Raw genomic sequence first — 24,824 nt, 5'->3', positions numbered from 1 at the left:
TTCAGGGTCAGTGCAGTGCTGGACCTAATGCTTGGGAATGAAGCTGAACACAGCTCAAGGTGACAGTGGAAGAACATTTCAGTGATAGCAGCCACAATAATAAACATTTTGTTATGGAAGAGGAGAAAGATTGTTTGCAAACAGGGTTTTGGATTGGCAGATTTTATTAAAATAAGGCAGGATCTGGCCAACATAGACAGGAAACAGCTACTTAAAGGTAAATCTACAACAGAACAGTAAGAGACATACAGAAAGATACTGGAGGGAGTACAGGCCCAACACATTTCCTTTCAGGTGAAATGTAGGAGCAACAAGCCCAGAGAACCATTGATGTGTAGGGATAGTCAGGACTGGACAAAATGTAAGACAGTCATATATAACAGGAACAAAGGGATCAGAATAACAGAGGTCTGCAAGGAGGATTGGAAGTGCAGGGGAGACTTCAAGAAAGCAATTAGGAGAAAAAGAGAGGGCATGAGAAAATGCTAGCAGTCAAGGATTAGTGAGAATTCTTGATATTCTATCAAGGGTTAAGAGAATATTCAGGGAAAGAGTAATCTATTCGGGACCAAGGGGGAAATCTGTGCGTGAAGGACATTGGTAGAGTATTTCACAGCTATCTTTACTTGGAAACAGTATGCAAACACAGAATTTAATAAGATGGACTATGACACTCTTGAGCAAATATAAGAAGTTGGAGGATTTAGAAGTGGACAAATCCCCAGGTTTAGATGAGTTGTAGCCCAGGCTGTGGTGGGAGTTGAGGAAGGAAATTTCAGGGGTCCTGATCCAAATTTTTAAAAATTCTCTGGCCACAGGACTCAAGGAGAGTTAATGTGCTTCTGCTTTACAAGAAGGGTGGCAGAGATAGACTCGGTGGTTGACAGTTCCCTAGTCTATCATCAGTGGTAGAGAACTTATTTGAGAAAATTAATCTCCATTTAGAGAGACAAGGTTTGATCAGGGATCATCCGATTGGTTTTTTCAGAGGGAGATCATGCCTAATAAATTTGGTGGAATTTTTCAAGGAAGTGACTAAGTGTTTGGATGAGAGGAGAGCAATTATATGGATTTCAAATAGAGCTTTGACAAGGTCGCATGTAGGAAACTGATTTTTAACACAAGGGATAAAAGCTCATGGGATCGAGGGAGATGTGGTAAAAAGAGCCAAACTGGCTTAGTGATAGCAGGTCGAGGGTGGTAGTAGAAAGCTGTTTATGTGACTCAAGCCTAGTGTGCAGTAGCATACCACACAGATCAGTGTTGGGTCCCTTATTAGTTGCAATATTTATAAATGATATAGGTGGGAATATGAGAGGATGGTAAATAAGTTTGCAGCTGACATTAAGATCGGCCAGGTGGTTGACAGGGAGGAGGAATATGTTAGGTTACAGGAGGATATAAGCTGTTGGTCAGGTGGCAGATCAGCGATAGATGGAATTTAATCTGGATAGACATCAGATGATGCACTTTGGGAGAAGGAATGAGGCAAAGGTGTATTCACTGAGTGGCAATACATTAGGAAGTTCAGAGAAACAGAGGGATCTTGGAGAGTTTGTCCAGAGATCCCTGAAGGTGGCAGAACAGGTTTAGAGGGTAGTTAAGGCAGCAAATGGGTGATTGCCTTTATCAATCATGGAACAGATTGTAAGAGCAGAGGGATCATGTTCAATCTGTACAGGAGTTTGGTTAGGCCACAGCTGGAGTGTTATGTGTAGTTCTGATCATCACTATGGTAAGGATGTGACAGCACTGGAGGTTGCAAAGGAGATTCACAAGTATGTTGCTGGGGATGGAACATTTGAGCTATGAAGAGAGGTTGGATAAGCTCAGGTAGCTTTCTTTAAAACAGAGAAGATTGGGGGGGGGGGGGGGGGGGGGGGGATGGGGTGGAAACACCTATTAGAGGTGTTTAAGATTATAACAAGCACAGACATGGTGAATAGAAAGCAACTGTTCCCTTAGTCGAAGGGTCAATAATGAAGAGGGTCAATAATTTTAAAGTAAAAGATTTAGAGGCGATTTGAAGAAAAATGTTTTCACCCTGAGGGTGCTGAGGGTCTGGAATGTACTACCTGGGAGAATAGTGGAGGCAGGAAACCTCAACCTTACAATGTACCTAGATGCACATCTGAAGTGTCAAAACATTCAAGGCTATGGGCACAGTGCAGTTGTAGTATATTTTTGGCAATACAGACTAGTGGGCTGAAAGGCCTCTTCTATACTGTTTGATATGACAATTATACCAAGTACAGAATTCTCTTTAATTCTATTCACTGAACTCATGATAAATTAGTTCAACTTTCACAGAACTACAATTTTTTTAATAGAATGCCAATATGCAGCATTTAAAAGACAAACACCTATTAATTCCTCCTACAGGAGGTGCCTAACTCAATTTATAGCAAATAGGTTTGTGGAGCAATCACTTTGTGATAAAGAATTGAGAACAGTGCTGTCACAGTATGGCACAATGTTACTGTCCCTACTAAAGAACATGATCTGATTGAATTTAATCCTCAAGTGAACGAAACTAGCAATTTTAAAAAACATACCTATTTGACTCTAACAACGATAATAGTTGTTCAATGTGTGCTTTTTTTAAAATGGACATATTATGAAATCATGGAATAATATCTCCAAAACAGCAGTAAAACCCTGTATAATCAGTAATTAAAGCAGGATTTTAACTCATCCATAAATAGTGAGGTCTTGCTTCATTTGTAAAGGAGCTTGGTTGACTATACCTGGAATAATCTGTGCAGTTTTGGTCTCCTTATCTCAGGTATTTTAATGTCATGTACCAAGTACAACAAAGATTCATTGGACTTGTTCCTATAGAGACCCATGAAGAAATTGGACAATCTGTGCCTGTATGTTCTAGAGTTTCAAAGTATGAGAGGTGACCTCAGTGAAACTTACAAAACATTGACAGGCATAAACAAAGGAAATGCACGTAGGATGTTTCCCTGGCTACATGTCAACATGGTACAACAGAACTTGCCTGATCTTTTCCTTTTCAATTGATCCAATGGTTTTGCTTCTTTTGCTGAAACATCTCGAGCAGCTTGTCGAAGTTGTCTCTGCTCTTTCTTATATTTCTTTACTGCACTTTGCTGTTTGTACTGTTTATTCTTCAATTTATTTGCAAGCTTCACATTGCTAGTCTTCAGCAGCTTACGAAAATTCGGAACTCTCTTTGTATTTTTTCTCTGAAACAGAAGATAGATGTTAAGATCCAAGACTATAAATAAGACCTACCTTCTGATGTCTTAGCAAGCTTATTCAGTCAGTAATCACACAGATCAAGAAGAATTCATCTTGTGTGGTTAACAGGTTGCAGGAAATACAGTGCCTGATGTATAAATGGGAAAATGAACCAGACTTCAGGTTTGTAACCATTATTCAGCGACTCCTACTGGGTGCTGTCTGACATATACATTGGGTTTGCTTCTGATGCTTGCTGAAATCGAATAACTGCCAAATCCACACGTGAATAATCTTGCTCGTGGTATATCAACAACATGGAGCCATCCAGAGAAAATATCCAGCAACTTCAAACAATTAACAAAAAAAGACACTAAAATTAATGCCTATGATGCATTAGCATTGTCCCAGCTTTAATTATCCATTTGGCCAAATGTTAGAATATCACTAAATAGAAAATATGAAGGTGGTAGGTGGTTTCAGTGTAGTGGGAAAATAATGAAGTCTAATTTATGTGAATCAGTGTGAAGAAAATTGTTGATCTGTGGCTGCAGATAGAGTCATAGATATTACAATACAAAAACAACTCATCCATGCCAACGAGTTATCCTAAATTAATCTAGTCCCATTTGTCAGCATTGGACCATATCCCTCAAAACCCTTCCCATTCGTATACCCATCCAGATGCCTTTTAAATGTTGTAACTGTACCAGCCTCCATCACTTCCTCTAGCAGCTCATTCCAAACACCTGCATGAAAAAGGTACCCTTTAGGTCCCTTTTAAAACTTTCCCCTCTCACCCTAAACCTATGCCCTCTAGTTCTGAATTCCCCCATCTCAGGGAAAAGACCTTGTCTATTTATCCCATTCATGGCCCTTATCTTTCTACGAACTTTCAAAGATCACCCCTCAGCTTCCGATGCTCCAGGGAAAATAACTCCAGACTATTCAGCCTCTCCCTATAGATCAAACCCTCCAACCCTGACAACACCCTTGCAAATATTTTCTGAACCCTTTCAAGTTTCACTACATCATCCCTTCTAGAGCAGGGAGACCAGAATTGTATATGGTATTCCAAAAGTGGCCTAATGTCCAGTACAGCCGCAACATTGGTTCACAACTCCTGTACTCAATACTCTGACCAATAAAGGAAAGCATACCAAACACTGCCTTCACTATCCTATCTACCTGGGATTCCACTTTCAAGGAACTATGAGCCTGCACTTAAAAAGCAACCCTCCACCATTACCCTCCACCTCCTACCTTCAAGCCAGCTCTGTATTCAAATAGCTTGTTCTAACTGTTCTAATCTAACCATACTAACCAGTCTACCATGAGGAACCTTGTGAATGAGTGCCTTATGTCCATATAAATCATGTCCACCACTCTGCCCTCATCAATCCTCTTTGTTATTCCTTCAAAAAACTCATCAAGTTTGTCAGACATGATTGCCCATGTACAAAGACACATTGACTATCCCTAATCAATCCTTGCCTTTCCAAATACTTGTAAGTCCTAGTAACACAGAAATGAGTGATATCATGGTAATTGGTTCAAATAATGACAGCACTGAGAATTAAACATTCCTTCATATGACAGGTTTTGGAGACATTTCAAAAAAATGCGAAGGTAAGCCCAGCAACTAGAGACCGGTCAGTTCATTTTTGGTGGCTTTGAGAAACAATAATTTAAGACAAAATTAATTTTTTCTTTTGGGAAAATGTGGGTTAATTAATGAAAGCCAGCACAAATTTGTTAAGGGCAAATTATATTGATCTAACTTGCTTCAGGGTTTAGGTAATGGAACAGAGTGTGTTGATGAGGATAATGTGATGACGCACTCATACTTCCAAATGATACTTAATGAAGGACCACAGATGAAGATGTAAGCAAAACAGAATTCGTGGAATAAAAAGGACAATAGCAACACAAATATTGGCCAGTAGTTGGTTTTCAGATTAGAAGAAAGTTTTTCCTGGATTTTCGCAGTGACTTTGTGCTCTTCCTGATCTTGGTATGCAGAGCATAATTTCAAATATTACAGATGACAAAACTTAGAAACATTGCAAATTGTGAGGATGATACTATGTCAATTCAAAAGGACATAGAAAGGTTAGTGGAATGGGAAGAGAAGTGACAGATTAAATTTAACACACATCTCTATGACTCCAAGTGCTAGTGAGTAATTTGGTGGAAAAGGTATCGTGACAGTATAAAGAGTAAAATTATAAAAGAGGTGAATGAACAGAGGAACCTTGTTGCATACGTGCATAAATCAGTGAATGTGGCAGGTCAAGACATCTAGTGCTTTATTAATAAGAGCATAAAGTACAAAAGCAAAGAAATTACGATAAATTTGTAGGAAACAAGTTTGGCATCAACTGCATCATTTCTGGGCACTATTGGAAGGAAATGAAGGCATGAGAGAGGGTACACACAATGAAAAATCCACGAGAATGGTTCCAGGTATGAAGAACTTCTGTTCTTAGTTAGGTTAGAGAAGTTGGAATCATTCCCCTTTGGGAACAGACAGTCAAGAAGTTTGATAGAGTTATTGAAAATCATAGTAAATAGAGAGAAACTACCCATTAACATAGGATTTGAGAACAACAGGTCACAGATTTAAGATATTTAGGAAGAGAAACAATAGCAACATGAAGAAAAGGTTTTTGTACAGCATGCGCTTAGGATCTGGAATGCTCCACTTGAAAGTGTGACGGAGGCAGGTTCAAATAAAGCATGCAAAAGGAAACTGGATTATTAACTGAAAACAGAGTTGCAGGTGTCTTGGAGAAGATGGGCAAGTAGTGGCAGGTGAATTGCCATAGTGGATATGACCACAAAAAGCTGCCATGTGTGTTGTAGCCCCTCCATATCATACTATGAATCCACAAGGTAAGAGCTTTTTTGTTGCCTTGAAAAGAGCACTCCCCTCAGCTTTAGCTCCCGAGGCCGAGCAACAATATGGAGAAAAGAGAATCAGCAGCTCTTGCTGGTGTAGATTACAGTCCCTGCACCAGCAAAATCTGCATAAAGCAATATATTATTAGTCATATTGTCTATTAAATCGGATTGCTTTTATAATGAGAAACTTAAGTATTTAAAAATGCAATTATGATCAGATGATTCTAAGAAGCGATGTTTAAAATGTGATGATGTGCTAATAAATTGATGCTACAACTTTGTTACATGTTAAACTTGTGAAAGACCTGATATAAAGTTTAAAAAAATAATTTTAACGAAGAAAGGATATTTCTGGTGTAAGCCTCCTCAGCAAGCATTCGCCAATTGAGAGGACCTCTGGGAATACAGTTCGATAAATATTAAAGTGCGATAAATATTAAAGTGCGGTTAATTTGGGAACAGTGAGTGATGAGCCAGGAGTGCCGGCGAGGACAATGACAACCATCAGCCCACGTACGGGTGGGTCAAGCCGCCCCCGACCTGGCTCTCAGCAGGAACCTGCTAAAGCCCCGTGAGCAGCCGCGCATTCCCCGCACTTGCTGCCGTTTCGCACGGGGCTCCGCGGCCCCCACCGAGCTGCAGACCCAGGCCGAGCGCCCGATCCTCTTACCGGCCCCATGACCCGCCGACTCCCCTCGATCGACCGACCGACCGACCGACCGGATTCCAGAACCGCAAACACCGGCAGCCGGGGCCTTCCTCCGGCCCGGCCGGGCCCTGGGGGTGGGTGGGTCTGACAGAAGATTTTCGGTTGGTGGTGGTGGGGGGGGGGGTGTTAGTGTGTGTGTGTGTGTTGGGGGGGGGTGTTAGTGTGTGTGTGTGTGTTGGGGGGGGGGTGTTAGTGTGTGTGTTGGGGGGGGGGTGTTAGTGTGTGTGTTGGGGGGGGGTGTTAGTGTGTGTGTTGGGGGGGGGGTGTTAGTGTGTGTGTGTTGGGGGGGGGGGGGTGACCGTTCTTTCTCTGACAGTTGGGGGCACGGGGGCTCGAGACTGTAAACGCTCCCGAATCTAAATGACACGTGCCGCCGGCTCCATGGAGATGCCAACAACACCCAGCCTGTCCAAGAGCGGCGCTGGCCTCAAAGTCTTCGTCCTCCTCCTCCTCACCCACCCCCTACTGGAGGACACATGCCTCGCTCATTGGAGGACCGACGGCGATGGCGTCTTAGATCAACGAGTTAGAAACTTGTAATTTGAAAGAGCGAACAACGTTCCAAAAGATAAACCAAGTGGTGTTTTAAAGCATCTGAAACCAAACAAAAAAAAACTAAAGGAATTTTCTTCTGTCCTGTGGCGTGATACCAGAGTGGGCGACACCACAGGTCGAGGAGAAGGTAAAGAACGGTGTTCAAATTAACTTTAAAGTCACCACAGGAAATGACATCACCAACCCCAGGAAACCCAAACACATAAATAGAAAGTGGGCTACACCAACAGTTCTTCATTTGGAGGCTCACTGAAGAGGTTACCTAGTATGGTGACAAAACATCTGAAAACGAACCTTCCAGCTCAGCGAGCAAACCATACATCTGGGACTAGATTAATGTCTGATATCTGATCAGCCTAGCTAGGATGGACCAAAGGATCTGTTTTCATACTGTACATTTCTATGACCCTGGGTTGGACAAGGTCAAAAATCACATGACATGGTTCTGTTGCAATGTACATGACATTGGTTGGGCCACTGTTGGAATATTGTGTGCAATTCTGGTCTCCTTCCTATCAGAAAGATGTGAAACTTGAAAGGGTTCAGAAAAGATTTACAAGGATGTTGGCAGGGTTGGAGGATTTGAGCTACAGGGAGAGGCTGAACAGGCTGGGGCTGTTTTCCCTGGATGTCGGAGGCTGAGGGGTGACCTTATAAGAGGTTTACAAAATTATGAGGGGCATGGACAGGATAAATAGACAAAGTCCTTTTCCTGGGATTGGGGAGTCCAGAACTAGAGGGCATAAGTTTAGAGTGAGAAGGGAAAGATATAAAAGAGACCTAAGGGGCAACTTTTTCACACAGAGGGTGGTACGTATATGGAAAGACCTGCCAGACGATGTGGTGGAGGCTGGTACAATTGCAACATTTAAGATGCATTTGGATGAGTATATGAATAGGAAGGGTTTGGAGAGATATGGGCCAGGGGCTGACAGGTGGGACTAGATTGGGTTGGGATATCTGGTCTGCGTGGACAGGTTAGACCAAAGGGTCTGTTTCCATGCTGTACATCTTTATGACTCTATCAGGTTATAGTCCAACAGGTTTATTTGAAATCACAAGCTTTCGGAGCCTCAGCATCAACACATGAAGGAGGAGTGAGGTACCGAAAGCTTGTGCTTTCAACTAAACCTGTTGGGCTACAAACTGGTGTCACGTGATTTTTGACCTTATCTTCTTTGTGCATGCAAATACATAGGCTCTTAAGGCTTTCTCAATCAGAATAAGCATCATAGCTTAATTTATTCTTCCAGAGTGTACAATCGTGTTCTAATTCGACCCACTGAGTGATGTTCAGCTCTTGAGCATTTTTGTTCCATTGCCAAATCACACCTGGTGCTTTTTAAAATCTATTAACCAACCCTTCTCTCGACCTGCTGAATTTCTCCCTTTTTTTTAAATGGATCTTGCATGGAAAATTAAGGTGAGGCTAACAGCTGTCATCATTATAACAGGCACATTGGATAACTTGTGGCATCCAAACTTTTGTAGTTAATTATGGAAATTAAAGGATTTGTCAAATGTCTTGCTCCCTCAAAGGGTATTGCTGTAGTTCTCTCTGTTGTCATTGAACTTGTCATTGAAATGATTATGAATTTAAGCAATTTGCCTGCTGGAATCCCAATAAGGATGGCAAAAAATTTTGGGTAATGCATGAATTAGTGAATTTTTAATAGTGTGATAAATAATACTGCACAATAACCTCTCCCCCGATAATTTAATTTTATAAGTATGGGATCTTATTCTTTCAGAGGTTACCCTTGTAAGAAATTCAAATAAATGTCAAACAAAGAATTGTGGATGTTGGAAATCTGAAACAAACAGAAGCAGAAATTGCTGGAGAAACTCAGCAAGTTAATTTCTGATTTTGCTTGTTTCAATTCTTCATCATTCACAATTCTTTGTTTTATTTTAGTATTTCATTCACGGTCATTTCTCTTCCAGTATGTCCCCCGCTCCTCCCTCTGACAGGACTTCCATTCAAGTTCTGAAGGAGGTCACTGGACTCAAAACGTGATCTGTTTTCTATACACAGATGCTGACAGACTTGGTGAATTTCTCCAGCACTTCCTGTTTGATCAAAATACATACTTTTTTTTCTCTCAATCCTATACAATTAAAATATAATTTGCATTTCCTGGTTTAGCCTTCATGTGCCTCAATGAGAATTCATTAATCTAATTGCTTAAAGAACCTCTTTCTTGTCTTGCTCACAAATCCCTTTGCCATTGGTCACATTCAGTAAATATTATTTGAAGAGAAGTATATGATTGAATGGCCTAATTTCTGCTCCTATGTCTTATGATCTTGTATGATCGTGATCCCAGCAAATGATAATGCTGGACAAGCCATATCGCAGAGTGAAACCGGACTTAGTAGATCATGGATTTATCTTTTTCCAATTGTTTTCTGTTGTTACTCATTGAACCTATTCACTCAAAGCCACCGGTGTTCTTTAACAGAAGAACACAAGTTTGTTACGCAAAATAACAAATTGCATAAATTTACAAAGAGCTAAGAAAGCTTCAAAATTTTCCCCAGCAACATCCTTTGCAAATATTCAACCCAGCTGGTGTCACTCAACTCTTAATTACTTATTAGTTTTGATAGTCTTAAGACTTTGTTCCTGTTCTGAGAGCTTTGATTCCTTTTCTGACAACTTGAAAACGTCGACAAGCTCAGCTTGGAGACTTCACAAAACTAACTTGTCCTTCTACTAGGGTGAAAATATTCCCCTAAACTGAACACAAATTATTAGTGGCCGATGATCTATTTTCTCTACCTTTCATAAAAGTTCAGCTTTGTAAATGTAATAATTTAACACTGCAAGAATCCTGCTCCATATTTAATTGTTTTCAAGAAAGTATTTGTTTTCAATGTCTTTAGTTCACTGTTCCAAGGTATTTTCTCATTTCAAACATTTACCTTCATAAAATGGATTATGGTTTTGGTACCGTCTACAATCAAATTTCCCAATAATGTTATACAGTGCTATCAAAATAAGTTCTTGTGCACTTGTGTCTATATATTAGGCATAAAATAGGCCCTTCTTTGCCAATATTTGAGATGTCATTAATGTTGCAACAATTATGGCTGCCAGAAAATTATTCCTCACTACTTCGAGATACCTGATAGCAACCCTGAACTCAACATTTAATATACAATTTAAATATGCATCTGTTTCCACCCATGAATATTGAAAATTTTGAACTGAGCACCTTGAAAGGTCAGAGTAGTTTTTCCGGGCTCTACATCAATTGCAAAACCTTGTTTTGAAATATCCTCTCCTGCCAAGAGCAGAATGTACCTTGCAATTTCACAGCACTGTGCTGATGAACCATCAGTTTGGACATTGTGGCATTTTTCTCAACATTCACGTAACAGATTCATCAGTAACATAGTCGAACTAAAAGTAGCATAAGTTCCAAAATCGTGGAACCAATTTTCATACAGATTCATCATAACATCTCTGCTTTTGTACTTTTTATCCTAACCTACAAAACCCAAGAGCCCATATGCAATATTGATCACTTTTCCAAATGGCCCTGCCACCTTCAATGATTTATGCACATATAACCTCAGGTCCTGGATGTAGGTTTGCTCGTTGAGTGACAAGGTTCATTTCCAGATGTTTTGTCACCCTACTTGGTAACATCTTCAGTAGGCGTCCAGGCGAAGCACTGCTGATAATTCCTGCTTTCTATTTATGTGTTTGGGTTTCTTTGGATTGGTGAGGTCATTTCCAGTTTTTTTCTCAGGGGCTGATAGATGGGGTCTAACTCGATGTGTTTGTTGATAGAGATCTGAATGGAATGCCATGCTTCACTCGGAGGCCCACTGAAGGTGTTACCCAGTAGGGTGATGAAATGTCTGGAAATGTACCTTCCAGCTTAGCGACCAAACCTACATCCAGAACCTCAACCTGAGCTACAAATCTTCTCAAAACTTGCTAAACCCTTTGCTTCTAAATCACCTTCAGAATTGTATCTTAATTTTGGCTCTCATTGCTCTTTCTACTAAAAACAAAACATTATTTCTTAGCATTAAATGTCACCTATTTGTCCCAATTCTAATTCGCCCAAGTCTTCTTGAAGCTCATCAATAGCCCCCCACCCAACACAGTTCACAATACGTCCATGTTTTAAGTCATATGCAAATTTTGAAATTGAACCTTCTACATCCAAGTCATGGTCATCAATATAGGTCAAGAAAAATATTGGTCTTAATACCATCCACGAGAGAATCCCACTATGTATTTTGCACCAGTCCAAAAAACAACTGTTTACCATGTCTCTTGCGTCACTCAGCCAATTTTATATCCATGCTTCCATTTGTGTTCCTTTAAAACCCACAGAATAACTTTGCTGACAATCCTGGTGCATGGTTTGTCACATCTTTTCCTGAACCCAGGAGTCAGGTTGAGTTACAATTACAGTTATAAGTTACAATTTCTAAATATCCCCAATAAAAGTTAAACCAACTACCTGGTCATCACTGAATTTCTCTTTGCATCGCTTTTGAAAAAGGTTGTAACATTACCATCTTCAATTTTCTGACACTGTATTTAAAAGTTGTTTGGAAGATTATCGCCAATGCCTCTACAATTTCCATCCTTCTCTCTCAGTATCTCTGGATGTATCTCATCCAGTTTTGGTGACTTATCAACTTAAGTATAGACTGCCTATCCAATATCTATTCCTTATCAATTTTAAATTCTTCAATGTCTGAACTATCTTCACCTTCACCATGACCTATGTGACATTTTCTTCCTTGATAAAGACAAATGGAAAATAATCATTTAGTATCTAAGCCATATCTTATTCATGTATAAAGTCCATTTAATTTCTAACCAACCCCACTTTTACTTGCCTATAGAAGATTTGGATTCCATTTTATGGTAACTGGAGTCTCTTCTCATATGCCATCTTTACCATTTCCTTTTTGATCTACATTTTCAATATTCAACTCAATTCTCATTAACCACCTTACCCGTACTCTATTTTACTCTATCGCTTTTGTCTCCTTAGGGGAATGTACCTCAACTGTACTCAAATTATCTACTCTTCAGAGACATCCTTCTGAACATTTGCAAATTTGTTATCCAATCTTTCATTCCAATTTATCCTGGGAAATCTATTCTCATGCCTTCAGACTTCACCTGATGAAGGAGCCACACTGCAGCGGCTTTGATTTCAAATAAACCTGTTCGACTATAACCTCGTGTCATGCGACCTAGTCAACCTCATGCCTCCTGGTCAACCTCATGCCTTATACTTTTCCTCTGGATTGCTTCTTGTTCTTTTCCATAGCTAACATAAAACTCCTGAGACTAAGATCACTCTCCCTGAAGTTGTCCCCTACTGACATTGAATCCAACTGACCTACCTCATTTCCTAGAGCTAGTTGGGCCAAGAACATACTCATCTAGAAAAGTCTTAAGATAAACCCTTTTCCTATATACATAAATTATTCTAATATAATTAGAGATAGCAAGAATGTCTGCCATTTTCACAAGTCTGCATTTCTTGGAGCAATCTGAAAGGTACTCCATATGAATCATACGCATAAGTGTTTAGGTTTATCCAAAAATTCTGTCTTTGACTCTTTTAGAACAGTGTGTCTCCATAACTAGTACGGCTGCTCCACTTCCTTTCTTACCTATTTTGAACACCTTGTATCCAGACAAATTTCATTATCACCAAACCACATGCCCACACAGCTGTCTACACCACCAAAATGGTTTGTTTGACAATTATTTTATGAACATTCAGCAGCATCTCATAGGTGGCAAACAAAAGCATGTCTTTCAAATTATGGCACCAACTCAAAATTTCTTTATAAAACTTTCCAATGCATAGATCACCACAATTTTGTGACTTTCAATACTATCCTTTCGCATGATAGCTGCTTAAAAAGCAAGCACCTGTGTCTTCCATTCAAAGAATTAAAGCAATTTGATAATTGACGTATTTTCTGGTAATTTTCCTGGGTTATAAACTGTACAAATTGAGTGCAGAAGTGCAAATGTCAGTACTTAAACCATTTTGTTTTTCAAGAAATGCTAGGTTGTGTTTGCAATCATAGTTCTGAAGCTGGCAGTAACTTTTTGTGAAATGAATTGTGGCATGAGTACAATATTTGTCAATTTTTTCCACCAGCATTAAAATCAATGATGAAAATAATTATCAATGAACATATGTTGTTGTGGTTCTGCTCGCCGAGCTGGAAGTTTTTGCTGCAAACGTTTCGTTCCCTGGCTAGGGAACATCATCAGTGCGGTGGGAGCCTCGTGTGAAGCGCTGCTTTGATGTTTCTTCCGGTATTTATATTGGTTTGTTCTTGCCGCTTCCGGGTGTCAGTTTCAGCTGCAGTGATTTGTATCTGGGGTCCAGGTCGATGTGTCTGTTGATGGATGTTCTTGCCGTTTCCGGGTGTCAGTTTCAGCTGTAGTGGTTTGTATATGGTGTCCAGGTCAATGTGTCTATTGATGGAGTTTGGGGATGAATGCCATGCTTCTAGGAATTCTCTGGCTGTTCTCTGTCTGGCTTGTCCTATGATAGTGGTGTTTTCCCAGTCAAATTCATGTTGCTGGTTGTCTGAGTGTATGGCTACTAGAGATAGCTGGTCGTGTCGTTTTGTGGCTAGCTGATGTTCGTGGATGCGGATTGTTAGCTGTCTTCCTATTTGTCCTATATAGTGTTTTGTGCAGTCCTTGCAAACTCCATCAACAGACACATTGACCTGGACACCATATACAAACCACTACAGCTGAAACTGACACCCGGAAACGGCAAGAACATCCATCAACAGACACATCGACCTGGACCCCAGATACAAATCACTGCAGCTGAAACTGACACCCGGAAGCGGCAAGAACAAACCAATATAAATACCGGAAGAAACATCAAAGCAGCGCTTCACACGAGGCTCCCACTGCACTGATGATGTTCCCTAGCCAGGGAACGAAACGTTTGCAGCAAAAACTTCCAGCTCGGCGAGCAGAACCACAACAACGGATACCCGAGCTACAAATCTTCAATCAGATTTTAATGAACATATGTTTCTGCAAGGTTTATTGGTTTCTAACATTGAAATTCCAGCCAAGATGGCAGTCAGTCAGTCTTCCATCTTTCAATTGCACAAATACCATAGCTACACTCAATGATGTGGTTGTTTTGGTGGGGTGGGGGGGGTGGAGAAGACGACTGATAAACCAAGAGTTTTCTTTCACAAGAGTTGACTGTTATAGTTGGAGTTTTTTGGTTTAATCTCCAGTTGAAAGTGTGTTTATGGGGATACTAGGCTTAAGTTAATTTTGCTTAGCCCGTTCTGGATGACTTCTCAAAACATTTTAGTATAGCATGTTCATTATTTTAATACATCCAAAGACACTTAAAGGTAAAATTTGATGGTCAGCTATTTAATAAAAGATTAAGGAAAAAGAAAAGTTTGGTGTTAAGGTGTCTTACAAGACAAAAGGAAAGTAAAAAAAAGGAGGCGGAAAGGGGAGGAGGAGTGTGTGGATTGAAATTTCAGAGCTTAGGGCATTGATAGCTGAAACCATGACTGCCAGTGGTATCGGCCTGAAGGAAAGTTAGAGAGATAGTGAAGGTGAAGCCAGGTTTGTGAACCCAAAATTTACAAGTAAATAAATATTAGCAATAGGTAAATGCTATGAACTGTTGAAATGTAACCACGAAGTATAACTATCCCCTTTAAGCCCACCACACACACACACACACACAGGCATGTGCTCAGAGACAAAAATTGGTGTAATGGTTGGCTCGGCCTGTCAAGATTTGTTATTTATTGATCTGTTTTCCACATACTTGCACTTGCATGAAGAGACACATACAAGTCATTGTACCCTTTGCCAATATTTATCCCAACCTTTCCAAACAACTGGACCTTCATACTAAGAATTGAATAAATCTGTCAAGAAGTACCTCAGCTTTTCTAAGACTTCAGTTGACTTCATGATACTTCTATACCAATATTACTTGGAGATAATCAGGCCCAATTTTTGCATTAAGGTGGTGGTTCTTCAGACATTGATGTAGTAGGTCAAGTCCTTTTTGACTTTTTGTCCCTCAGATCAAGACAAACAGAATTTCTCTCTTCTACCTTCAGTTTGAGACAAAACAGCATTGAAGCAGCACTCATGCAGCTACCGATGAAATTAAAATTACAATATCTTCAACTGTAAAATTGGTCATAATAATCTATTAGCTGGCAACAAACAGATTGATGTTTGGTGGAATCTTGTGAATCATGGGCAATTACAGAAGATAGCAGGCTTTGTACTTTGGAAGATCGTTCAGTAGTTTGAGGCCTTTGCTTTCGTATCAGAACCCGGAGGATTCTTTGGCCTCGTCTAACTTTCTGGGAATGCAATTTCCAAGGATAAAATTCATCCCATGCAAAATGGTTAATTGCAACTACAGGCATAGTTCCAACAGTCCTAAAGTAAAATCTTACAGTTCGGAGGTCAATTGAAGTTGGTAAGGTTGGATATAGAATTAAATAGGAATAATTTCAATTAAAATATTAAGAAAATGCTTCCAAGTTAATAATGCTGGAAACTGAGAATAGACTTATGGGAAGACATAGAGATAAAGTGAATGTGTAGATAAGCCACTGAGGAACACTAACACTAACCTTTTGACAGTGGCTGTACTGGAAAGGTGGAATTAAAGCAACTCTATACAAGTATGTCAGTTGTTATATCATGTATTGTTAATAGATACTGTTTAAAGAAACACCTTGAAGTCTAGCCTGAGCTTCTCTGCAGAGCAGCTGAATCTATAAAAGCAGATGAAGATAGGCAGGTGTAAATTTGGAAAATGTTACCTAGTTGGAACTTGGTGGTCTTGGGGATTGCATGTAGTTAGGTTTGAATATTAGACCACAATTGCATATAGCAGGGTTTAGCTTTAAGTAGCTGAGAAGGACAGAGATGAAAATGATGACTAGGGAACAAGATCATATAGCGAAGATTAAAGATGGTTGCTTCAGTCTTGTCAATATTTAATTGGCGGACATTTGTGTTCTTCGGGCAAATACTCTGGCAATTGAGAGATTTTAGAGGTGAGGTACAGTTGGGTATTGTCAGTGTACATTTGGAAACTAACTTGATTGGAGATGATGTTGCTGAAGGAAAAATGAGAGATGAGAAAGGATAGATAGATCCTTATAGGAATAGCAGAGTTAATTTTTCAGAAGAATTGCTGATGATTTCCTAACTGACTAGATAGCTAAGAATAGAACCAGTTGAGTATAGTCTCACCTAAGCTGGCCAACAGTGGAGACAGATTGGGGGATGAAGGCATTGTCAAATACATCAAAGGCTGCAAACAGCATGAAAAGGAAAAGTGATATCTCAGCGTTTTCAGTAACAGGATATCAGTTGTGACTGAAACTGTTGAGACCATTAAATGGCTTGAAACCAGACTGGAGGCAATTCAACATGCAGATACAGATATGGATTTAATAGGGAACACATTGGAGTTGAGAATAAAGCAAAGTTGGAACTGGGTGATCATTTGTAAGTTAAAGAGTCAAGTAATTTGTCAAGAAAGGGGATTGACATATCAAATTTGAAGACAATAATGTTGCTGAGCAAGTAACTAAATGGAGGCAATGTGAATAGAGAATTAAAGATTAGACAGTTGCGATTTTGAAATGGACATGGCAAAAAAAAAATGGAGTTAACAGAGAAAAAGATTGGAGAAGTAATCTGGGCGCAATCGTCCTTACCTTAATTTTTATCTTTGATTTGAAGAAAGTGTCAACAGATAGTTTGCTGCAACTGACATCCTGTGGAAGAAGTGTTGTCAGCAAAACGATGATCACTGACTGCAGTAATAATTTATATCTGGGTCTAATGGCCTAATGTCTGCATGGAGTTTGCATGTTCTCCACATGCCTACATAGATTTCTGCCAGGTGCTCTAGTTTCCTCCTACAGTCCAAGAGATGTGCAGGTGAGATAGATAAATCGTTAAATTGTCCTGTAGTGACCAGGGATGTGGAGGCTCATATTAACCATAATAAAAACAGGGTTATGGGATAGGGTAGGGAGCTGGCTTTGGTGGAATGCTCTTTGGAGGGTCGGTGCAGACTCGCTAGACTGAACAGGTATCTTTCCACACAAGAGATTTCATGATTCTAGTCTGGTTTGACTTTCTAAATCAATACAGGACTGACTGGCACAAAGCTCAGTTGGCTGAACGGTTGGTTTGCAAAGCAGAATGGACAACAGCTTGTGTTGGCTGAGGTTGCCATGATAATCCAGACTTCCCAACCTTAGTCGAGGTGTGACCACCCTCCGGTTAAACCACCACTTCTCTCAGAATGCAGCTCTATGACACTCTGGGTCTACAGTGATGTAATATTCCAGACTTCTATGTGACCTTAAAACAACAAAATTGATGACAACTTTTCTAAAAAAAAATTATTTCTCAGGAACTCCTATTTGAACAGTTAGCCACAAGATGCTACATGTCCTAATGGAGGTCAAGTTTTGGAGACCAGACTGAAAATAATGTGAAGTGTTGTGAACGCTAGATATTGGAAACACGAACAAAAAATGCTGCACTGCAAAAACTGAAGTCAAGCAACATCTGTGGAAAGAAAAACAGCTAACATTTCAGATTGGTGACCCATCAAAATGGTATTAGTTATGCGAAAGTTATGTAAAACTGAAAAAGCACACATTTGAAGGCACTTGACTTCATACTTTATTTACATCTGAAACTGGGATCTAGTGGTATTAGGCTGTGGACTGTTTCCTTCTATTTACAATTAGTTTTCATATACATTACATCTGTAGTCAGTATGAAAATCTGTACAATAGAAAGCAAAATAAGAATTTCATTTAACTGAAAGGATATATAAATAAAAAATGTATAATTCAAAATATTTTGCACTCAATCTGTAGTACACTATTTACGTAACATGCCATTTCCTTTAAGAAACTTTAAAACAAATTAGAAGGTAAAAATTCCTACACAATTCGTATTTATACTCCAATAAGATGAATTCTACAGGGACTGTTTATTTAAGAATACAAGAAAATAAAGTACAAAGTTTTTCAAATAAAAAAAACAGAAGTGTAAGAAAGTATACTTTGCAATTTGCACACAAAACAAATATTAAATTTACACAAATATGTCACCAAATTCATTGCAGAAATTACAAGTCAGGTTAGAAAAAAGCCTGATAAATTAGCCCTCTGCCCTTTTGTGATTACTGACAAATAATCTCACTTTCTTTCCCCCCATTGTGAGCAGACAAGAGATCTGAGCAATGTATACATTGCTACAGCTTGTAGCTGTCAGCAGTTTTCATCACCTGATTTGAAATAAAAGTTACTGAATGTTATCATGGTTACATTCCAAGACTTGTGCAAAGCACTATGCCATTTTGGAGTTTTTTTTATATATTGCACATCATAAAACATACACAGTTATGAAAGTCAAGCCCACAGCACCTGTCTGAGGACAATCATAAAGCCTTCATCAGCTGAGAGATACTGACTTTTAACTGTCATAGTACAATATTTAGAAGTTTAATTTTGACATTCTACCATCTGTTTGTTGACCACCCTGCAGGCCTGGAAATGATACAACATCCCTAGTTCCATTGTTGAAAGCACCAGAAAAGCAGCTAATTACTGAAACAAAGGTCAATAAAAATATTCATAGTACAATTCAGTAGTTGAATAGAAAATGCCACAGTTCAGTAATTGAATATAAAAGATCTTTCTCAGGTTTACAAGAAACAGAAAATGCTTGAAAATATTAAAGAGGACACTGAAATATTTCAACCCCAAGAACTTGCAGGCTGTTTACAGAACTTGTGGTTCTGTAAAGTAGGACATTACTGCTTTTGATGTTCCCTCAACTTTGTCCTTTTACTTCAAAATCTTATAAAGTAAAATAACCACATTAAAGAGTAAAAACCAGCTATTTCCCAAATAAGACTATCACTAAAACGCTACACACAATGGAGGAAAAAAATAATTCAAAATCCATTTGGTCCATATTAGGTAGTTTCTGGGAATCAGCTGGCTTCGGAGGTACTTTGTGTACCATAAACACGGTACAGCAAAGTGATTGGTCTCTAAGTGCTCAAATATTACTATAGTTTTCAATCTGCTAAATGAATTACTTTGCACAGGACTCAATTTTTGCTTTAATACTGACACTAGTGTAAACATTTCATTTTGTTGGACATAAGCCACGAAAGGATCAACTGCACCATAATACTTCTCCCATCAACAGGGATAAGATAGACAGATCTTTGGGTCATTCGCAGTCCAACAATATTCAGTCCTTTACCTCCAACAGACATCCACTTTAAGGAGATGCACTGAAGAAATTTCCATAAAGTATTGCTACACCATTAACTCCAACAAATTCCAGCTCATTTGATGTTGGGGCAGTCAATGTTCACGAAGGAATATTAACTTTTCAAGGCAGGACAGTGATTTTTCTCAACTTCCTTATTTTCCTTCATCAGTGAAGCAAACACCTGGATTATAAAAGAAAAAAATGAGACTTTGTTCACAAATGACCCAAAACTCTTCAATCTGATATTCAAATTAATCTGAAGACAGGTGCACTGCAGTATTAATAGCATCAGTAATTATGAAGGACACAAAACAGAAGGTAAAACTTTTTCTACGATCCAAATCCAGCAAACTCAAACAAAATTGTGAACTTAATGAGAAACATATACCAATGCTAGAAACTACCCTAGATGTATTATGCACAGCTACACCACCTTCACCAGATTAGCACAAGAGTAGTTACTGCTTAATCCATTACTAATGATTGCACTTCAAAACTTTGCATCACCCAAACCTCAGTCAGCAGAGCTTCATATATCTTTCCCCCTTGGGGCTTTAAACTCTCCCATGACTACAGGAGGATAACTGAAATGCAGATTTCCCAGAGATGCTCTCCCTTTGGCTTTTGGAATGTTCTTTCACTTGCATCATGAGCAAAAATAATTTCTAATTTTCAAGTTAGTATTCCAGGACTAACTGAGACAGGATTATTTGTGCTTTCAGCAGCCGGAGTCAACTGCAAGACCATTTTCCTCACCAAATTTGTTTTTGACTTTACATTATAGTTGAAGTAAAAACAATTGTTCTGATTTATCCTGACCAACCACAATCCAATTCCTTTGATGGGAGGTGTTGATAAAAGTTTTCTTTACAAATTAAACTCTCACTGATGCCAATAAATTTCCAGTTAAACAGTATTTTACACTATAAAATTATCTTTATCCACAACCAGTACTGTTAGAACAAGAAGTATTGAATATAATGGATTTCTGAAAGGAAAACAAAATAAAATGCATAAAACACAGATCAGGCATCAATAGAAGGAGAATCTGAATTAATACCTTTGAACAATGCTCTTAGAACAGAACTGGAGGATAGAAATGCATAGCTTCCAAGTCCATACTTTTTCCATCACCAAGATGTACACCACATTGTAATATCCTTCTTTGCCTCTGTTAGGCCAACTGAAACACTGAAACTTTCACCCATGCTCTTATTATGTCCAGACTTAACTATATTGCACTCCTGACTATCAACCCATCTTTCAACATCCATAAAATTGGGCTCATCCAAAACTCGAAGCCATTTCTTGGTCTGCATTCAGCATCCATGACCCACCGATGTTTCAATTTTATTATTAGTGCTTAGGACCGTCTATGACCTGCTGTCTAACCCCATACAGTCTACAACTAAGAACTCTGCATTCTTTCAACTCTAGTCCTTAATCCACAAAATAGTGGTCTTTCAGCCACTATTGGTGTGGCCACTTCGGATAATTGGCCGTGTCGTTTCGTGGTTAGTTGGTGTTCATGGATGCAGATCATTAGCTGTCTTCCTGTTTGTCCTATGTAGTGTTTTGTGCAGTCCTTGCATGGGATTTTGTACACTACATTGGTTTTGCTCATGCTGGGTATCGGGTCCTTTGTCCTGGTGAATTCTTGTCTGAGTGTGGCTGTTGGTTTCTGTGTTGTTATGAGTCCAAGTGATCGCAGTAGTCTGGCTGTCAGTTTGGAAATGCTCTTGATGTATGGTAGTGTGGCTAGTCCTTTGGGTTGCGGCATGTCCTCGTTCCGTTGTGTTTCCCTTAAGCATCTGTTGATGAAATTGCGCGGGTATCTGTTTTTGGCGAATACGTTGTATAGGTGTTCAAGACACTATTCAAAAGGGCCACAACACACTGCAGTAAACCAGAACTGCAAAAAGAGGAAGAAGAACACCTATACAACATATTCGCCAAAAACAGATACCCGCGCAATTTCATCAACAGATGCTTAAGGGAAACACAACGGAACGAGGACATGCCACAACCCAAAGGACTAGCCACACTACCATACATCAAGAGCATTTCCAAACTGACAGCCAGACTACTGCGACCATTTGGACTCATAACACAAACCAACAGCCACACTCATAACAACTCATTAGGATGAAGGACCCGATACCCAGCATGAGCAAAACCAATGTAGTGTTCAAAATCCCATGTAAGGACTACACAAAACACTAGACAGGACAAACAGGAAGGCAGCTAATGATCCGCATCCATGAACACCAACTAGCCACAAAACGAGACGACCAGCTATCCTAAGTAGCCCCACACCCAGATGACAAGCAACATGAGTTCGACTGGGACAACACTACTATTAGGGGACGCAACGTCTGCAACACAAATTCCCAGCTCGGCGAACAGAACCACAACAACAATTACCCAACCACATTGATCAGCAAGAAGAAAAATAACTCCAAATACTAATGACCTGCAGAGAAGAAATTCCAACTCAGTCTTAAATTTTTCTTTTGAAATTGAGCCAATTTCAGATTCCCCCAGGAAGGGAAACATCCTCTTTGCATTTACCCTTAAAATCTTATATTTTGATACGGTCACCTCTCATTCTTCTCAACGCCAGTGAATGGCCTACCCATGCTATTTTTCACAAAACCAAATATTCTTGAATATTCAGTTTGGAGCTTTGGTCACCTTGCAACCAAGTATAGTTAATGCTACCATATCCACTTATTTCTATTTGTGGCAATTAACATATCATATAACAAATGAAATGAAATGAAATTTCATCACTTTCTTCAATCATTTGAACAGAAGTAAAAAGGAGTCTAAACAATATCAAAAGATAAAATAAATATTATAGATAACGAAGCCTTAAGGAGCATAAAAGTGATCGAAGTTGTCCCACTAATATTCATCACAAGTGAAGCAAGAACAAAATAGATGTCACTACAAATAAAATCTTTAGTGTCTGATCCATAGAGAACACTAATTTATATTTCAAAGGAGAAGCAACTCTTGTGCTCAAGTATATGTAAATTAATTGTTCAAGCTTTGCTCTTGTAGTTTGTTATAAGTGACTTAATTGGTGAGACACAAAGCCTGTGTAGCTGTTAACTATAGGCCTTTACATTTCAAACATTTTCCACATTAATAATGCATTCTATGCCAGTAATAGTTTTAAACTTAATGTTCTATTCCTTAACTATGTGTTTTCTCACCTGTGTCCATTTTTTGTTGCTGCTGTGCATTTGAACAGAAGTGATGCAAGCAAAAAGTTTTTCGGATGTGATGTCTTCAGGCAGTTTGGTAAGGAATTGAGCTATATGAATAAAGTCCATTTGCACTAAAATGTCCTCATACAATTTGAGGATGCCTAATGCTGTCCGAAAAAGAAACTCTTCTCCATCACGGCAAAATACATCCCAGACTCGACAAGCTAGATCCAGAGGCAGTGACTTACTATATAGTGTAAATATCCTACAATTTAAAGAGCACAACAATCGAAATGAATACAATGGCTGTAGTCACAATTCTTAAATGTATAATGAGACTACTTTATGCATTTCAAATTGTGTACATAATCATGTAAGAAATGAAATCTAACTTGTCAGATTCGCTCAACTATTTCAAAGGGTTAAACTCTTACACTGGAAATCTATGTGTTAGCATATTTACTACACCCTAACTCTTAACTGCATTATTATTACTGGAAATTTAAAATGCAAAGATGTGAACACTACACTTACCAGTCTATTAGGTAGATATCTGGAGTCAAATTATTTTTCATGAAATGTGAAAAGAGTTTTGGAAGATTTTCTTCAAAAAACACTTCAAATGATGCAAAATATTTCAGCATCTGAGAAGAGTATTTTTAAAAAATATTTAAGTTATTGAGACATTTTTAAAACCTCTTTCAAACAATTTTATAATTTGCCATAATAAACAAGCTTTTGAAAATGATCTCTCTCAAAGAGAATAACTCAGCTCAGCTTGCATTAAGCAAGGTCTGAAATATTTCTGTATTTCGCTTTTAATTACCATTATATTAAGATTGGGATAATTCCAACAAGACCGATATTAGAAAACATACATAAGAACACTGGCTACTAGGTTCATCGTGAAGATGAATTCATCTAAGCAGTTACCGTGTGACATATTGAAATCCCAGTGGGCAGTCCATTTCATTAAGTGAACAGATTTCACACTGGAAAAGAACAGCAGCATGATACAGTTACAAATGTTCCCTGGAATATAACTTCGATTTTTTTCTCCAGTTTTTCTCCTCCTGCCAAGGAAAATGCTCACCCTCTTTGATGTATCTATATGAAAATGTTGCCCTGCCCAATTTGTATTGGAACATACACAACAAGTATGTCATATTATTTGACTTGTTGGAAGGATTATAGTCAAACACACTATAATCTCACTTGAAGCACAAAGTCAAATTCCAAGGGGAGACCAAGAAATAGCAAAAGAAAAACAGATCGACTCCCACTTGGCCAGGGTTGAAGGTCATTACACAGCCCTCATTTTTTTGTAGTAGTTTAACAGCTGCTAACATAAAGATGAACCAAGGAATTAGGTGAGAGTTTACAGATTCTAATGGATCATTACTACAATGTGTCATGCTTACTTACTAGTCCTCAAGGAGATCATATTCCTTCAGGTTGAAGATTATTTCCTCACACATTTAATTAGTGTTTGCTGCAATCAATATCGACCTATCCTCTACATAATAGCTGTTTTTTTTTTAAAAAGGAAGATGGTGAATACATTAATATTTGAGTGATGTTCAACACGTGTTATGGAACAGATGATGTGTTTGTAGGTGGATTTTCCCAGGCCATGCATCCTCAATCATGTCAGTGGGATTAAGTAGCAAGATGATTTGCTTTCCTTTTCCCTCATGGAGGGAGCAGGAGCAGAAAAATGAATGCACAATTTTTTGACTCAGAGGAGTGAGCGCTTGTTTTTTTTAAACAGGCAATTCTTTCTGAAGTACTGTATTATACCAAATTCGTCTGATTCACAAACTAGTGCTGTCCAATTTCTCTGGTCTCACACAGACTACTTTAAGATATTTCATGTATCATT

The 24,824-nt window shown here is 38.9% G+C and overlaps 2 protein-coding genes across 3 annotated transcripts in view; both read right to left on the bottom strand.

Moving 5' to 3' along the window:
- noc3l (NOC3-like DNA replication regulator) overlaps nucleotides 1-6,922 on the bottom strand; it is a 61,521-nt gene extending 54,599 nt beyond the window's left edge. Inside the window, exons 1-2 of the mRNA XM_060842375.1 lie at nucleotides 6,782-6,922; nucleotides 3,005-3,212 (exon numbers count right to left, since the gene is read on the bottom strand). Coding sequence (XP_060698358.1) covers nucleotides 3,005-3,212; nucleotides 6,782-6,790 — 217 coding nt within the window. The 5' untranslated portion in view covers nucleotides 6,791-6,922. The remainder of the gene's footprint in view (nucleotides 1-3,004; nucleotides 3,213-6,781) is intronic.
- Nucleotides 6,923-18,095: 11,173 nt separating this feature from the next.
- The window catches only part of tbc1d12b (TBC1 domain family, member 12b), a 99,968-nt gene continuing 93,239 nt past the window's right edge, over nucleotides 18,096-24,824 (bottom strand). For both annotated transcript variants that reach the window (XM_060841906.1, XM_060841905.1), the window contains 3 exons: nucleotides 23,477-23,586; nucleotides 22,949-23,207; nucleotides 18,096-19,908 (listed from right to left, as the gene is read on the bottom strand). In XM_060841906.1, the coding sequence (XP_060697889.1) occupies nucleotides 19,840-19,908; nucleotides 22,949-23,207; nucleotides 23,477-23,586 (438 nt within the window). In that variant the 3' untranslated portion in view covers nucleotides 18,096-19,839. The remainder of the gene's footprint in view (nucleotides 19,909-22,948; nucleotides 23,208-23,476; nucleotides 23,587-24,824) is intronic.

The sequence above is a fragment of the Hemiscyllium ocellatum genome, chromosome 22 (genome assembly GCF_020745735.1).
Source record: "Hemiscyllium ocellatum isolate sHemOce1 chromosome 22, sHemOce1.pat.X.cur, whole genome shotgun sequence".
In the NCBI taxonomy this organism is placed as follows: domain Eukaryota; kingdom Metazoa; phylum Chordata; class Chondrichthyes; order Orectolobiformes; family Hemiscylliidae; genus Hemiscyllium; species Hemiscyllium ocellatum.
The sequence above is the reverse complement of the archived record's forward strand: the minus strand, read 5'-3'. Positions and strand labels throughout refer to the sequence as shown.